The sequence below is a fragment of the Periplaneta americana genome, chromosome 15, assembly GCF_040183065.1.
Source record: "Periplaneta americana isolate PAMFEO1 chromosome 15, P.americana_PAMFEO1_priV1, whole genome shotgun sequence".
NCBI lineage: Eukaryota > Metazoa > Arthropoda > Insecta > Blattodea > Blattidae > Periplaneta > Periplaneta americana.
The window spans coordinates 10,058,208-10,076,974 of record NC_091131.1 but is presented as its reverse complement, the minus strand read 5'-3'; the positions used below and the strand labels follow the sequence as shown (position 1 = coordinate 10,076,974).

At 37.0% G+C, this 18,767-nt stretch overlaps 1 protein-coding gene across 1 annotated transcript in view; it reads right to left on the bottom strand.

Annotated features, from left to right (window-relative positions):
* Gnptab (N-acetylglucosamine-1-phosphate transferase subunits alpha and beta) overlaps positions 1 to 16,929 on the bottom strand; it is a 34,878-nt gene extending 17,949 nt beyond the window's left edge. Inside the window, exons 1-6 of the mRNA XM_069846648.1 lie at positions 16,694 to 16,929; positions 11,073 to 11,320; positions 9,740 to 9,936; positions 5,866 to 6,074; positions 3,790 to 3,912; positions 1,122 to 1,321 (exon numbers count right to left, since the gene is read on the bottom strand). Of these exons, the coding sequence (XP_069702749.1) occupies positions 1,122 to 1,321; positions 3,790 to 3,912; positions 5,866 to 6,074; positions 9,740 to 9,936; positions 11,073 to 11,320; positions 16,694 to 16,828 (1,112 nt within the window). The 5' untranslated portion in view covers positions 16,829 to 16,929. The remainder of the gene's footprint in view (positions 1 to 1,121; positions 1,322 to 3,789; positions 3,913 to 5,865; positions 6,075 to 9,739; positions 9,937 to 11,072; positions 11,321 to 16,693) is intronic.
* Between the last annotated feature and the right edge of the window lie 1,838 nt (positions 16,930 to 18,767).

The following is an 18,767-nucleotide window of genomic DNA, read 5'->3' as shown; positions in this document are numbered from 1 at the left end:
AAACTTGGACACTTGTTTATATGAACATTTTTACTCATGGTCCCCATAAAATATTTAATATTCGTCCTGAATCACCCTGTATATAAGTACGTACAGTTCCACTAACTATAAATCGCACAAAAATAACTTAGAAGTGCTCTGAAAATCAATCTAGTTTCTCAATATTTCGTAATTGAGTTATATATCTTTAAGATTTATTCTATGATTTCCATGTGCAAGTCTGTATACTCCTCAGAACAGATATTTGAAAGATGAAAGAGAATAAAAATGAAGAAGATGGAGAAGGGGAAGAATGATGAAGAAGGAATGGATTACGTAAAGTGCAGAAAGTGGTGCCAGGAAAAAAAGGAAGATAAATAAGAGGAATTCGCCTTGGCGAGACCTGTACTTTGTTATGGCAGTGAGGCATGGACATTGAGGAAGAAAGACGAAAGCAGAATAACGGCTAATGAAATTAAATTTATGAGATATACAGCGGGATATACAAAATGGGATCACAAACGCAATGAAGATGTAATGGAAGAACTACAACTAGAACCTGTAATTAATCACGTAAAACATTATCGGAACAACTGGATAAATCATCTGCATCGCATGCATAGAGATAGAATCCCAAAAGTCATGCTCCACTATCGTCCAAACAGGAAGAGATCTTTCGGTCGTCCAAAGAAGCGCTGGATTGAAAATTCAACTGTGAGATCGTAACAGGCCATTTGGCCTAATACTTGAAGGGAGGAAGAAGAAGAAGAAGAAGAAGAAGAAGGAATAAGAGGAATAAAAATGGAAACGAGAAATACTATAAGGTGAGAGAAAAGGAGGGCGAGATGAGGAGGATGAAGAAGAAAATGAAGATTAAGAGATAGAGTGGAAGAATGAGGAAGGGGGAGGAGGAGAAGAAGAGTAAGATAGACACAAAGAAGGAAAGAATGATAGGAGTCGAGAAAGAAAGTGATGGAAGGGGAAATGAAAGGTAGAGAAAAAAAGAAAGGGAAAAAACAAGAAAAAGAATTTGGTCAAAATGAAGAAAACGAATTTAGAGAAGGAATTGATGATACATAATTAGAATAAAAGAAAGAAAGAGAAGAAGAAGATAATTAGTTTGGCGTGCAGTGGTGACCAACCTGTGGAGGTGGCTCTCAATAGCAGGACTGCTGAACGTGGGCAGGTGTGACGGGTCAGGGAAGATCATGTCGTGAGTGATGATGGTGAGTCGAGGGTTCTCCAAGTCCAACCAGTAGGGTATCTGACCGTTGGTCACGAGGTACACGTGACGCACCCAGGGAGCAAATCTCTCAAGGGACCGCAACGAGTAGCGCAGTTCCTGAAATTGAATGCAACTTCATCACACAACAGGAATTTAGATTTCAATTCCAGAGCCTTGAATGTTTCTTCGACTCTTACTGAAGCCTTACATTACGAAATATAGGACTAAGAACAGGATCATTCCAGGTGAAGTGATCTCAAAATGTGAGGAAAAAAGGAAGAAAATAATAAGAGTGATTAAAGTGATGGTCAATAATTTAAAGATGAAAAGTACAAACTAACGCAAGAAAAAATATTCCCATAAACATTGGCCCACAAATGAGCTGTTCTCGAGATAATACACATTTTCTTTTAATATAAACCACTGACTATGAGAGCAATCGTGACGAAGAAAGCTGTGAATTCTTTGCAAAGGGCATTTGTGTTAAACAAGATAGTGAATACAGTAGAACCTCTATTATCCATGGTAATGAAGGGGGTGGAGTAAACGGTTAATTGAAAAAATCGGATAATCCGAACCATATAAGATTTTCATAAATCAAGTGCATAATACAGCTTCGTAATTTCCTCCGTAGGCTTCTGTTTTATCAAGCTAGATAGCAGATCAGAAGTTCACTAATTTAAGTCTGGTTTTCAACGACAAAACTCCTTATGACGGCTGTCTGTGGAAAGATAGGAACAGTACAGGTCTCATATTGTAGATTTACATACTTTATACAATTTATATTTGTTTTTCAGTAAATCGTGCACAGTTGTAATTCCTATTTCATATTCTAATGCGAGATGAACCACAGTTTTTCTTTTCTCAGACCACTCAACTACTTGCACTTGTCCACACCTGTGGAGTAATGGTCAGCGCATCTGGTCGCGAAACCACGTAGCCCGGGTTCCATTCCCGGTCAGGGCAAGTTACCAGGTTGAGGTTTTTTCCGGGGTTTTCCCTCAACCCAATATTAGGAAATGCTGGGTAACTATCAGGGCTGGACCCGGACTCATTTCACCGACATTATCACCTTCATGTCATTCAGATGCTAAATAACCTAAGATGTTAATAAAGCGTAATAAAATAACCCACTAAAAAAATACTTGCACTTTTTTTCGTAGCACAATACGTTTTCTTTTGACACCTGTGGAAGACATTTTGCATAGAACTTAGCCAGTATGGTCCCTTGATAAGTAACCCATATTATATAAGGGTAAAAGTTTGTAAAAAAAACACTCTGTAGAAAAAATTCGTACTAATATAATGTACAGTTCTTCATATTTTTCTGCAGTAAAAAAAAAAAGCGAGAGAGAAAGACAGTCAGATAATCCACCAATTGGTTAATAGGATGACGGAAAATCGAGGTTCTACTGTATTTAGGTTTTGGCTTGAACATCACAGAAGTTTTATTAAACAGAAGTCAGTTAAGTTTTAATCAGAGAATAGTATCTTCACTTCCTGCAGAATGCTCTTCCAGACCTTGACGCTGATAATGTTCCACTACAGCAACGACAGAACATGTGGTTTATGCATGATGGCTCAATGGCACATCTTCATCGAGGGATGACTTGGGATTCAAGTATGGTCGGCAGTGGATAGGTAGAGGAGGACCTGTACCTTGGCCTCTTAGATCATCAGATCTTAATCCTATGGATTTTTGTGTATGGGTCACATGAAAAGCCTGGTTTACACTAAGAACACAGTCTATTATTATACAGTCACGAAGCTCAATACTTAGGGAATATGCATCCATTGACAGTTGAGGTGATAGTACCGATCCTAGTGGCTAGCTACTAGCGAGTTCATCACAGACCACATTATACTGTGCACAGACTTCTTCCCTACCAAACACGACGAAATATGTTATACTTTCGTTATCATGTTCTTTAAAAAAAATTAACACCTTCCTTCCATTATTGAAATATTAAATACATAAGATTTATTTATTATTTTCAAGAAGTATATTAAATTCCACCATAAACTCGAAGATATAAGAAATAGTAATAATATATTTTTTTGGTGTTTACGCAAAACGAACTGAAATTTAATATATAACTGTGAATGAGTGAGACAATAATGAACTATGGTACGAAACTAATAAAATATTAATTTGCAGTTAGCATTACAACAACAACAACAACATAATAATAATAATAATAATAATAATAATAATAATAATAATAATAATAATAATAATAGTAGTAGTAGTAGTAGTAGTAGTAGTAGTAGTAGTAGTAGTAGTAGTAATAATAATAATAATAATAATAATAATAATAATAATAGTAAATGAGTGTAACTTATGGTACTTGTAGTGTAGGCATAGTTATCAAAGTAGGATCAGGTTAAGCAATAATATAATCACACCAAAATTGAAAATAAAACATGATCAATCAATTTTATTACAACAGACTTAATTTTTCTCTCTCTCTAATAAAATACTACATAAAAATGGTAATAAAATGAGTACAATCAAAAACAAATGCACCGAAAGGAGTAGGTGCAGGTCGATTGTGAGCAGTTATTCAACATCTCGCATTACTAACCTCTTTATCCTCAAAGCGTGAGGGGGAGAAGTCTTTGCTATTGCCCAGCAGTGGAAGTTCCATGATCAGATAGGCCTTACTCACGTTCACTAGATGTCCACCTATGGTTACATTGCTTGGCAGCTAAAAAAGAAGCACAGAACATTCGTGAATTATATATACTTCTGTGACAATTACAATAAGATTTGAAATACCGAAAAAATAAATCGTTAACTTTGTGTACTGCAAGTTAAAATGGTGGAAATATTTCTAGTTTCCCACAAAAACATATTAGGTATTTCTACAACCAAACTTTCCATAAAGATGGTCCATCCCAAAATGCTACATTATAACATTATATTGTAATGTAGTAGATCAAACATTCATGATTATGGCACTAGGTCATGTGATGATTTGAGTTTTAAATATTGTCGCACTTCCAAAGCACTGAAAAGTTGGGAAACTATGGGAAAAAATTTTAAATTACGGTTTATTTAACGACGCTTGCAACTGCAGAGGTTATATCAGTATCACCGGTGTGTCGGAATTTTTGTCTCACAGGAGTTCTTTTACATGCCAGTAAATCTACTGACATGAGCCTGTCACATTTAAACACACTTAAATGCCATCGAAGGCAGCCGGGTAGCTCAGTTGGTAGAGCAGCTGGCTACGGACTGGAAAGTCCGGGGTTCGATCCCAGGTGGTGACAGGATTTTTTCTCGTTGCCAAACTTTCAGAACAGCCCCGAGGTTCACTCAGCCTCCTATAAAATTGAGTACCGAGTCTTTTCCGGGGGTAAAAGGTGGTCAGAGCGTGGTGCCGACCACACCACCTCATTCTAGTGCCGAGGTCATGGAAAAGCATGGGGCTCTACCTCCATGCCCCCTAAATGCCTTCATGACAAGTTACGAGGATACCTTTACCTTTTTCTTAAATGCCATCGACCTCGGCCGGGATCGAACCCGCAACCTCGAGAATAGAAGGCCACCGCTATACCGAGGGCGACAAACTATGGGAATAACATTTTTTAATGCCTTACCAGTTAATGCTAAAAGTGTTGCTCTTCCCCATTTTAAAAAAAGTTCTCTTAAAGTGGTTAACTGATATGGATTTTTACACTGTTGACAAGTCCTTTAATGTAAAGGTGAATGATCTTGTCTTTTAATTTATAACTAATGTAATGTTTCTTTTTAATGAAGCATATTGTAATTTTAATTATTTAATGGCCAATAAATATTATTATTATTATTATTATTATTATTATTATTATTATTATTACTATTATAATTACTATTAAGGTTCTTAGGAAAATATTTGGGGCTAAGAGAGATGAAGTTACAGGAGAATGGAGAAAGTTACACAATGCAGAGCTGCACGCATTGTATTCTTCGCCTGACATAATTAGGAACATTAAATCCAGACGTTTGAGATGGGCAGGGCATGTAGCACGTATGGGCGAATCCAGAAATGCATATAGAGTGTTAGTTGGGAGGCTGGAGGGAAAAAGACCTTTGGGGAGGCCGAGACGTAGTGGGATATGATGATAGAGACTGGATTAATCTTGCTCAGGATAGGGACCAATGGCAGGCTTATGTGAGGGCGGCAAAGAACCTCCGGGTTCCTTAAAAGCCAGTAAGTAAGTAAATAAGTATTATTATTATTATTATTATTATTATTATTATTATTATTATTATTATTAAAACTGCTATAAAATGCTAAATTTGATTTTTAAAGTGCTACTTACTTACTTACAAATGGCTATTAAGGAACCCAAAGGTTCATTGCCGCCCTCACATAAACCCGCTATCGGTCCCTATCCTGTGCAAGATTAATCCAGTCTCTATCATCATATCCCACCTCCCTCAAATCCATTTTAATATTATCCTCCCTTCTACGTCTCGCCCTCCCCAAAGGTTTTTTAAAGTGCTATATTTTTTTATTTTAAGTTGCTAAAATCTGTCATATCTAGTCATCATAATAATGATGGTGTGGTGTTGTCAGTAGTGAGAATAATGATGATGACAGAGGTTTGGTGGTTGTGATGACAGTGGCAGTGGTCATGGATGTGGTGGAGGTGGTGGTTTACAAATAATATACCTGACTGCTTCTTCTGAATGCTTCCCCAGAATCCATCTTTACTACCATTAGTCTTTTCTCAGAGTAGACCCAAAAGTTCTGTATTTCTGTCTGTAACTGTCTTGTCAACTCAGCATGCAGGACGCTTCCTGTTTTCCGAAGTACAGCATCAGATAGGCCGCTAACAATAACTGTACTGGAGTCTGCATACGTGCTAGGAACTGAGCTATCTGTAATGGAAACGAATTATGTAATGAGAATTATTCTACACCAACTGCTATACATTTTATTGAAGTAACAAAATAAAATAAATGTGAACTGTTCAGCAATTATTTGTTCCCATTCCAGTGTTTGTAAATATATAATATGGAGACTTTTAAAGCAAAAGAAAAATATAGAAGACACAATGAACGGAAAAAGACAGTATACCAAGTTTAAGTTGACATTATTTGAACTATGAGCAAGAATAACCATTATGTATGATTTGAGGCTTTCTCGGCGTTGGTTCACTAATATGTTTTCGCAGGATATCAGCCGAGTTAAGATTTTGGAATGCTCCAAGCTTTCGACTGCTATCTCTGCAGCCATTTTCAGGGAAGTGATGTCCGAACCGAAAGTCGAAAGTTTATATAGATGTTAGGCTGTCTCAGGTGAAACGGGATTGGTTGGCGGATCGGCCAATCCGGGGCCGGGAATTGTCATCGCTCGTAAGCTCCGCCCCTCCCGGGATTCCTGCGTGAAGTTTGGCGGGCGGCGAGCCCTGTTCCGCCGGTTGGAATCGGTTGCCGTCCTCGGTCCGTGATCTTCATGACCTTGATTGTAAGAGGGCCTGAGTTGGTCTAAGGCCGGTGTCCATGCCTGACTGAGCTGGAGTCCACTGTCTCTGTTAAAGTTGTTTTTCTCCAGCTTGATCTCTATGGCCTCCTTGATTGTACGATTCCAGTAGTGGCTTGATTTGTTAATGACCTTGGTGTGGTCAAACAGTATTTTATGCTCCTTTTCTATGCTGTGTTGCGCCACTGCAGATTTTTCCGGGTAATACAGCCTCAGGTTTACGGGCTCCCCAAGATCCACAAACAAGGGCTACCATTACGACCCATTGTTAGCACCATCGGGTCGCCCACATACCACCTGGCCAAGCATCTAACCAACATGCTCCAACCCCTGATTGGAACGTGTGAACATCATGTGAAAAACTCTACAGAATTTGTTAGAATTCTGGAGAACATCAGAGTGGTCCCATCAGATCTACTAGTGAGCTTCGATGTAATTTCACTCTTCACAAAGGTTCCGATAAAAGAGGCTCTTGAACTGGTAGCGGAACAATTCCCGGATGATATTCTACAACTCTTCCGACTGGCCTTGACTACTACTTACTTTACGTACAACAGTGAGTTCTACGAACAAACCGACGGCGTGGCAACGGGCTCCCCGCTGTCACCTGCTATTGCTAACTTTTACATGCAGCACTTCGAACACCAGGCCCTAGACTCAGCCACACACAAGCCGAGCCACTTCTTCCGCTACGTAGACGACACCTTCGTGGTCTGGCCGCACGGACAAGACAAGCTAAAAGAGTTCCTACAACATCTCAACAGCATCCACGCGAATATCCAGTTCACCATGGAGGTGGAGTCAGAGGGCTCACTGCCGTTCCTGGATATCCACATACACAGGAAAGCAGATGGTACTCTCGGACATGGCGTGTATAGAAAGCCGACGCACACAGATCTGTACCTGAATGCACTCAGCCTCCACCACCCTTCGCAGAAGAAGTCCGTCCTGACTAGTCTACTACATCGCGCCATAGTCATTTCCGATATCAACAACTTGCCTGCAGAAATGGACCATCTTCGTAGAACACTACAACAAAACAACTACAGCCGGAGAGACATCAACAAAGCCCTCAAACAAGCTACCACGAGATGTAACACAATAGACTTAGACAGCAAGCAAGAACCGACAAAGAAAGCTTTCATTCCATTCTGCGGGAGCGTGTCACACAAAATAAGCAGAATCCTCCAGAAGGTAAATATCAAAACCATCCATAAACCACAGAGCAAAATCCGGAGTCATCTACGTCAGGTTAAAGACAGTCAGGGCTTAAGGACTCCAGGGATTTACAAGATTCCATGCGAGTGTGGCGAAGTATACATAGGGCAGACTGGCCGCACAATAGAAGACAGAATCAAAGAACATAAGAGGAACCTGAGGCTGTATTACCCGGAAAAATCTGCAGTGGCGCAACACAGCATAGAAAAGGAGCATAAAATACTGTTTGACCACACCAAGGTCATTAACAAATCAAGCCACTACTGGGATCGTACAATCAAGGAGGCCATAGAGATCAAGCTGGAGAAAAACAACTTTAACAGAGACAGTGGACTCCAGCTCAGTCAGGCATGGACACCGGCCTTAGACCAACTCAGGCCCTCTTACAATCAAGGTCATGAAGATCACGGACCGAGGACGGCAACCGATTCCAACCGGCGGAACAGGGCTCGCCGCCCGCCAAACTTCACGCAGGAATCCCGGGAGGGGCGGAGCTTACGAGCGATGACAATTCCCGGCCCCGGATTGGCCGATCCGCCAACCAATCCCGTTTCACCTGAGACAGCCTAACATCTATATAAACTTTCGACTTTCGGTTCGGACATCACTTCCCTGAAGATGGCTGCAGAGATAGCAGTCGAAAGCTTGGAGCATTCCAAAATCTTAACTCGGCTGATATCCCGCGAAAACATATTAGCGAAGAATAACCATTGCAGTTTTCGAATAACACCTGTAATGCAGATATTATTTAAGTACAGTAAAACCCCGATAAGACGCTGTTCAAGGGACCGGGTGTAAACCAATATAAACTGGGACCGCATATTGGGCAGGTATACTAATTTTGACTTATACACAGTATCTATTAGCATTTTTCTTTATTGAAATACATGATTCATGAAAGGTTATACAGTATTACTCCATTATGTAATTACAGTACTGTACATCAAAAACATTTACAATATGTACTGTACTTAATTCTTTCGAAAAAAAAAAAGCCATTTATAGTTGTTTGCCGTGTGCATGTACTTCAAGTCCTCATGTTTACCACACTTCAGTTTCTGCGATTACATTCTCCCGACGTCGCAGCTGCAGTGATTGAGTCGCGATTTTTTATTATCGTTCTTAATGTCGATGATGGGATTAATAATGAATCAGAGAGTTGTTTCTGAGTAAGAGTACTGTTCTCATCGTACTTTCGTAAAATATCCAATTTTTTCGACATAGAAAGCGCTTTGTAACTCATTGTAATCACATTCACAGACACTTCAATACACTAAAGGACAACAAACTGCTCAGCAAAAATTTCCAGAATTTTATTACGGCCGAGTGAGGAATGCTGTTTGAGAGAGAGGGTTAGCAAGAGGGTGAGGTATTGTAACTGTACGTAGGCTTTAACAGCGTAGGTAAGGAGTTGAATAAGTGAGCATAACAAGAGGGTGGGGTATACTAAGGTATGAAGTATGAAGGTTTAAATCGCAGGTAAAGGGTCGAATACCAATACTTTTCAGGTTAATGGCACCAGTGAGTTCAATGACAAAGATGTTTCATTGCTGAAAATTACATCGAAAATATTCAACAAAATCAGTGTATTATGCAGGACTTGAGTGTAACAAACGTGGTGTTTTATAAAGGCATTGTATATGAAATGTGCAGGGACTGGACAAAAAAAGCGTATTACACGGGATAGCGTAATAAGCGGGCGCGTCTTATCGAGGTTTTACTGTATAACTTCCATCTGGTCCATTTCAAGCACTGAAAATTGTATTTTGCCACCCTATGAACTGTTTATATTGTAATTAACTTGTAAACAAATGCATGTTAACTCATCTGTTACCGTACTTACCCGTGGTCCAGTGTGCGTGATTAAGGCTGATGTTGGAGCGGAACGTAAGTCTGACTGCTTCAACAACTTGCGAAGGGGACTGGAACTCCACGAGAGTCCAGTTGCTGCTGGAAACTTTCACCCTGAGCCTTTGTGAAGCATTCACAGCTCCGATCAGCTGCAGGACTTCTGCCACACTTTCATCTGACAGCCATTGCCTTGACAGAGACACAACGTAAATCCATTCAAACTCTTGTAACAAACTAACTGAGTTAATATTTGAGGAGAAAAATTCGCTCCGGCGCCGGGGATCGAACCCGGGTCCTTGGTTTTACGTACCAAGCGCTCTGACCACTGAGCTACGCCGAATTCAATCCACAGCACCGGACCGAATCCTCCTCCTTCACTATTTCCCTTTGTGGCCTGACTCCAAGTTAGGCATATATGTTGACGTGTATGTCCAATGTCAACTGCCATTATACTAGGAGCGCACTCAGCTGAGTGACTTGTTTGGCCGGGATTCCGCAGTTAAGTGCACAGTAATCTGTACAGACATATGCACTGCAGCTATGAGAATATTATAGATTTATTAATTTGTCCTACAGAATAATATCTGTAATATTGACAACTTGGAATCAGGCCACAAAGGGAAATAGTGAAGGAGGAGGATTCGGTCCGGTGCTGTGGATTGAATTCGGTGTAGCTCAGTGATCAGAGCGCTTGGTACGTAGAACCAAGGACCCAAGTTTGATCCTCGGCGCCGGAGCGAATTTTTCTCCTCAAATATTAATTGTCAATATTACAGATATTATTCTGTAGGACAAATTAATAAATCTATAATAAACAGAGACTTTTCCCCTGAATATGGAATACAGAAAAAAATACTTTCTCATACTTTTACGAATTTTAAATCAATCAATTTCTTTTATCTTGTTAACAATGACTTTGATGTTTATAGTTGAAGACTGAGTAAGGAGCTAAGAGTAATTTTAATTTCAAACATTCGAGGAAAATTAATCATAATATACATTGAAGCTACTGGCTCATACACATCCTGCCATTTATGAACACTTAACAAACAATAAAGGAACGAGACTGGATTTGAATTCTTATTTATAAGGCTAGGTACATACTCTGTAAATTATTGTTATTTCAGCAAAAACACAGTTTTTACGAAAATGGCGCTTAGACCCTTTACTCTTCAAGGCTTAAGTTTATTTTATTGAACTCTTTTTTAAGAGATATCAAGTTAAATTTTTTTTACTCGTTATTTAACGACGCTGTACCAACTACAAGGTTATTTAACGTCGAAGGGATTGGTGATAGAGAAACGGTATTTGGCGAGATGAATTACCTGAACGTAGCTATGTGAGAAGGCACACAGTTTGCATGTGAACATTTTTTTGAAGTCTCTTCTTGAAGTTGCAGACGGTATTGTTCCAGCTGTTGTAGTAAAACAGGATCTGACCCATTTACCCACGTATAAACCACATCAATGGGTACAGTCTGACATAATTTGCTTTGTAGGGACTTCCCCACAATGTTATCACTGAAGGAATTGAATACTGCTTCATACTTTTCTTGACTCCATGTCATCCACACCTATGGCGAGAAATGTAATAATATGATTATTCATAACTGAAATTTACAAAATAACTTCAGATTTTAGTAAGTTTACAGTAGCCTACAAAGTTCAGATAGAAGTTTTGTGTCATCTATATAGGCCTACTCTATAAGGTTTTCATGTCTCGGCTTGAAAATTAGTTTATATTTCATGTTGTATGACAATGTTATAATGACTAGAATTGACCTCAGACATTTTTTCAGAAGCAATATAAATCCAATGAGGATAAGAAGGAATTGGCTATGAGTTACAAAGTAAAATGCATGGTAGACTATATTGAGAAATAACGCAGTGAACTTCAGATGACAATATTATAACTAGGGCTAGGATTTTGATGACCTATAAATCATGAAAAAATGTCCTAAAAACAATGCATTTATGGCCTAAAATCTTAAAAACAAATGCCCTTAAAATGCCCCAAAAATTGTTCTTACATAATTGGCTTAGTAGGAAAGGAGGTTTTGTACTACTTAATATTTAGACTAGTAGTTAAATTAAATTTTACATAATTTTTTCTAACTAGTACACTTTAATTAATTATTTTATCTGATGTAGTTTCCATGTATGATCGTTCACCTCTGCGTCGGCATGTGGACGTGAGGTCAGCAGTCGGCTGGTAAGTCATGGCCCTTCATGGGCTGTAGCGCCATGGATTTACTTTATTTTTAGTTTCCATGTAGTCTACCACAAGGCCACTCTTATCCGGAATTAGCAGGCATAGAGGAGTCTATATTGAAGGGGTGGTTGGACTAATCCATTACATGGGGTGTACTACGTTAAAATGGCAATATTTGTGTAGAAAAAAGGATTAAAATATTATACAAAATAATGAGTATTAATGGACAAAATATGTAAAGAAAATATCAAAAGAAATAGACATTATTTTACATTAATAATGGGGATTTATGGCCAAAATTAAATGAAAATGCCTAAAAAATGACCGAATAAAACAAAAGATGCTCTTATGAGTTGAAACAGGCAAAAAATCCAAAAAAAAAAAATGCCCTAACAAATATGTCTTAAAACACTCAGTTTATCATATAACATATAAATACTAAAGCAGCTATGTTTCTGGCTTAGTAGAAGAAAGATGCAATTTTATCAAAATCCTAGCCCTAATTATAACGACATTTTTTGACAATAATGTGCAAGTAGTGTTTCTGTTTTCACATTAGAAATTAATCTTAAGGTATTGTACTCTGCATCTAGATTACAATTTATATTTAAATAGCCAATATATCTACTTCAGTAGACTCTCTGAAAACATAGCTCTGGCCACACGTTATTCCCGTACTGGTTGGATGATCGATCACTTCTGCTGAAGCATGTGTAAGTGAGGCCAGCAGCAATTGACTGGCCTTGGCCCTTCATGGGCTGTCAAGTCACGGATTAATAAATAGGCATTTCATTACATGCATCTGATGTCCCCATTGAAATTTTTTAACTTGTATGCGACCTTTAGTCGTGATGTCAACATATAATACATAACAAGGGAGAAGAGAGCTAGTCACTCTACCCCATTATCTCCTTGCTTAATTGCCTCATGAGTGATGCCTTATTGGTGTCACTTATGAGGTGCAAACCTGTCTTCGGACAGTTAACTAAACAACAACAATATATAACTTACGTAGGGAGTGCATTATAGCATATTATGATTGATTTTTGTTTGTTTTTTTTTTTTTTTCCTTGTAGTGACATTCACACAACCAAAAATCTAGTCGGCTGTTACTAGCACAGACTATGCAACAAAAATGTAATACAAAAACGTATTCTGTGCAGTGCCGGATTTAGGCCTAAGCAACCTAGGTAGTTGCCTAGGACGGCAATTTCCGGGGGGGGGGGGCGGTATATTCGTTTTTAAAACAGATGTTGGTAAATCTTTTCTGAAGTTTGTTTTTGAACACATTGTGGAAGTCGGATATCGGTATTGTTTTGTTACTGCATTGTCGTGGTCGTGGCGAGAGTAAAAGGAAAGTGTGCAGCCGCATAGTTATATTGTAATGCTGGTATCGCATTATTATATGTATTACTATGAAACTGCTTAAATTTATCTGCTTGTATAAACACGAATGGATTGTTAAAAATCAAATTGGATGTGTGTTTATTATATTATCACGATGGGTAGTAACCACAACTCAAAGTTACAATTCCAATCGTTAACAATATTATTTACTAATCAAGATGTATAATACTATTTAATCACTTTCCAGCATGTGCACTATATAATTCAATATGAAATGTTTATTACGTAGAGAATTGGAGTTTATTTTTCAATTTACTTTACACTTCCTATCGAAGTAAGAAATATTCGTAATAATTATACCACCAACAAAACCAATGATTAAAAATAAGCCATAGCTTGTCTTTCACAAATCAATTTTGTTTCAACAATGAATAAGTTTGAATATATTAATTTGTATCGAGTCTGATGTGCTTCGTCAGATCGACTTTGATGACGTCATCAAAGCTTTCTCTGTGAAGAAAGTGCGAAGGAAATCTTTATAATTCACAAGTAAGATACATGCATTTTGATTCCCGTAATTTATTGTTTTATGAATTGTAACATTTCATTTAAAACTAATTTAAACTAAACATGACCTGTATAATAGCTGCTCATAAACTGTATGTGAGAGTTGGGGGCGGCAAATTTTAGCACTGCCTAGGGGCGGCACTACCCTAATTCCGGCCCTTATTCTGTGCACATTTACAAAATATGAAATTAACCTTGTAGAAATCCTTCAACTTACATCCGACGTACTTTATGTAATAACAGTCAAAACGCTCTCGAAAGTAAAAAGTTGAAGTGACTCACTTTGTATATACATCCTATGAAATTAAAGAAGAGATGACAAATAAGTGTGAATCTTAGGCCCGGTTGCAGAAACGCAAATCAAATCAGTCCCTGATCGCCAGTCAGTTGATGTCTGATTTATTTGATTGTTCGTTGCGTTGCACAAACGTGAATCTCCAATCAACTTGTCTCAATTTACTAATTGCTGATTTGGGAAAGAAATACATTTGACAACAGCGCTATTTAGCAACCACAGCCAATTTGATGCTCTTTAAAAGTCGCGAAACGAATGCATCTAGTGGGCGGTGACTAGGAAAACAAGTGAATGTTTTGCTGGTTTGTTGCTTTTTGTAGAAAGGAAACAGGCGGATTCTATTTGTATATAGACTACAATATAGTGAAAAAAAAAAACGTGAGGGGGCTTCTGTTGTGGGATTTGCTAGGAGAGTCGACAAGAAATTGGAATATGCATAGCCTCCATAACCTAAAATAATTCCATTTCCCATCTCTCTGTTTACAAATGGAGCTCGTAACCTACTCATTAAAAATATTGTGTTGTCATGTGTAGAACCCTGCCAACGGGCTACAACATTCCAGAATTTCAATGATGGTGTAGACTACATATTGCCTGTATATTCACAGAAAAGAAACCTTTTCTATTTCGATAAAGTTCGGCATCATTTCAACCAGGTGATTGGACGGGGATGTGAGCAGTCTATACAACCAATATTAGGCTACTCTTGGAAATCCTGACATGGCTGAAAATTCTCTCTGGATTTCAAATCGTTCCCTGTTTGAAGTTTGGGGATTTATGAGACCCTGCCATAACAAAGCAATTTCATACGTAACATTCCTAACTACTCGGCAAATAGTTGATTTGTGGACCCTAACAAGATAACCCAAGACCATCTGAAAAATTCCAACAGCATGAAATCTCAGCATTATTAGAACTTGGTTCATAGGAGAAAGTGAAAGGTTTCGATTTGTCTGTCTGCATATAGGCCTATTTGTTTCAATTTCTGAAAGTAACAAAACACACGAATCCTTACTTAACCTAAATCTTTGCTCAAATTCTCTGTCATACATAAAGACAATTCATGTCCATCATGGAAACGCCTTCTTCTTAATAATATTTTTTTTTCATTCTAAAATTTCTTCATCAGAAGAATCCATTATGTCGAAAACAATATTGTTACGCTATAACTATTTACTATATAATTACAGTAACTGCATTACAAACAGAACAACATAAATAGCCTACTTGATCGATGATCAGTGACTTGACCAGCAAAAATCTGTTGATCAAATCTGATGGAAGACTGATCTCCGATCAAACACTGATTGTTCTTTCTGCAACAGAAATAGAACTGATGGCCAATCAAACCCTCCTTGATTGCCAATCATATTTTGATCAGTGTTTCTGCAACCGGGCATTAGTAGGGTATCTGCATTCTGTAATATTAATAATAACAAAGATAGATCTACGTCACTATTATTAAATCATAGCAACTATCAGAATTCAAAACATAGTCAAGAGGGAAATGTCCACCTGTTTCTCGAAAATTAATTACAGTGAATTAGATCAAATTATCATTACACCGTTCATATAAAATCGTCAGTTAAAACACGTAGCCCATTATTATCCAACTATTTGTAACATTTTTTCTGCATGTTTAAGTATATTTAAGAACTGCTTTGAAAATATATTACACCTTTAAAATAAATAAAGATACAATTAGCCTATTCTATTTTACTTTGTTATTTAACGACGCTGCATCAACTACTAGGTTACTTAGCATCGATGGTATTTGGCGAGATGAGGCCGAGGATTCGTCATAGATTATCTGACATTCGCCTTATGGTTGGGGAAAATCTCGGAAAAAACTGAACCAGGCTATCAGCCCAAGCGGGGATCGAACCCGCACCCGAGCACAACTCCAAATCCACAGGCAAGTGCCTCAGCCGACTGAGCTATGCCAGTAGCCTCCTATGGTTTACTTTAACTATTAATAACATATTAAATCCTACTTGAATGAAGAAATTAAATAACTATAAATAAAATTGTAATGTAACATAAACTATCGAAAAATAACATTTATTTATCATTTCAAAATAGTGCATTATATGCGCATACATTTTACAAATGAAGTTTTTTATTAAATAATAATAATAATAATAATAATAATAATAATAATAATAATAATAATAATAATAATAACAGTATATTAGGCTACTAGAAATTTTAGTAAATATAGATATAAATTTGGCCTAATAATGTAATCTCATTGACATGCTATGTAATTATTGCAGTTGATAAAGCGTCTTAAAATAAACCAATTAAAAGGAATTAAAATGTAACAGAAGAAAGTTTTTGAATCTTTTTTGCATTTTTTCACCTTGACACACAAAAGCTTGGGCTTGAAATGTCTACAACACTTCAACAATACGAAACTTTGCGCGAAACGCCACAATCTATTACAAATGATTAGAAAGTATGTCACTAAATTATAATTTTTTTTGTACAGCAACACAAACATCCCTGTCAATAATTTAAACTAACCTCTCCAAATTGAATTACGGAAACCAATATCGTACTAAATGATATCAAAATAATGATTACGGAATATTTATGAGATAACAGATCGTAAGTATGTCTCTGTATTATCTTCCATAACGTCATAATATTCCTGAACATAATAGTATGTTAACATAATGTTATATTAACTCATAATCCCGATCACTTAATTCTCACGACAATGTTTACTTTGAAAACACTACTAGTTGGCAACAGTGCGAAAATAAGATGGTTCCATTCGTTGTCTGTTGTCTGCCAACGAGTTAGAAGAGAGATTATAGAGTGGCCATTGCGCCGCCATGTTTGAAGAAAATTGAAAGAGCGTCAGCCATTAAAGCGCCTAAAACTAAGTGGGCGTAACGATAAGTAAGGTTGGAGTCGAGAAGCTGTCATAATTTCGTTTGCATAAATCAGTTAATCTGGAGTGGAAAAACCTAGTGTTTCGTAAAAAATGTAACTTACGTTCTAATCTAACTAATCTAACTTAATCTAAAGAGTTCCAGCAAATATACTGAAGGAAATGTTAATCTTCTTAAGTTTTTTTAATGCAACCTGCAAGACTGCCTATAAAATAAACGAGTAGGCCTATGACTCGGATGATTTTATTAAATTGTGTTCCCAGTCTCTACACGTTGCAAAACTATTTATTATATCATAAGATATTATAGAATGTAGTAAACAATATCTCTAGTAAACATTCTGATGGGGGCAGATAAAAAAATTTACCGTATTTTTTTTCTTCCACCATGTTAATAATGTCAAAAGAAGTCTTTATACAAATTTTGGCCACTCGACCGCAATTACGAGGTTGTCCAGAAAGTGATTTTCTCTGCGGCCGTTTACAAAAAAAAACATATTTGCTTGGAAGATTTATTGAAACAGCTACAGCCATTGTTGCGCTGTTTCTCAACATATCTCCCACTGGAATTGAGACATTTGTCATACCATGGGATCAATTTTTGTATCCTTGTGTCGTGGAAGTCAGCCGCCTGGGATCGGAACCAGCGTTTGACAGCCGTCTGTACATCTCTGTCCATCGATATGACAATTGTCTCAATTCCGGTGGGGAATATGTTGAAAAATAGCTCAACAATTCCTATGTCTCTTTCAACAAATTTTTCCAATGAAATTGTGTTTTCTTTCTGTTAACGGCCCCTGGCGAACTTATTTTTCACGATCCTCGTAATTACGGTCGAATGGCCAAAATTTGTATAAGAACTTGCTTTGGTATTACCATGGTGGAAGAAAATATATTTTTTTTTATCTGCCCGCATCAGAATGTTTGCTTGTAAGCTTGTAACTTGAGTAAAACATGACCCCACACACTTTTAGTTTTTTTTTTGTTACAGTAGTGTATAATTATTGGAATTTGAACGTGTGGCCAGCAGCCTGTTGGGCTATCTGGGCGCCAAAGATTGTTATTATTATTATTATTATTATTATTATTATTATTATTATTATTATTATTATTGTATTCATAATTTTTAGTTGATTATACATCACGAAATCAATTAATTTATTACCATTATTATTACATGTTATTTCACCATGAGTACCTACAAATTGTTCAATTTTTATATTTCCTAATCTAGCATTAAAATCTCCCATGATTAAAAGCATATCTGATTTGTTAACTTTACTGACAATTTTTTTTATTCTGTTTATTATATATATATATATATATATATATATATATATATAAATAGAATCATTCAAGATTGGCGACTGACACGCCATGGATTTATTCCAATTAATCGAAATTTGCAGCTTGATGCTTTACTTTTCGCTGATGATTTAGTTCTCATAGCATCAACTGCAGATGATTTACAATATTCAGTACACAATTTAAATATGGTCAGTGAAAAATATAACATGGAAATTAATATTGAAAAATCGAAAATCATGTCATTTTGTGGGAAATTCCTTGTACCAAGTAAAATCTGTTTGAATAATAAAATAATAGAAAGAGTAAATACCTTCACTTACCTTGGCTATACACTATCACCTTATGATGAAGTAGATATTGCTGAAAAAAATATGTAAATATAATAAAACAATA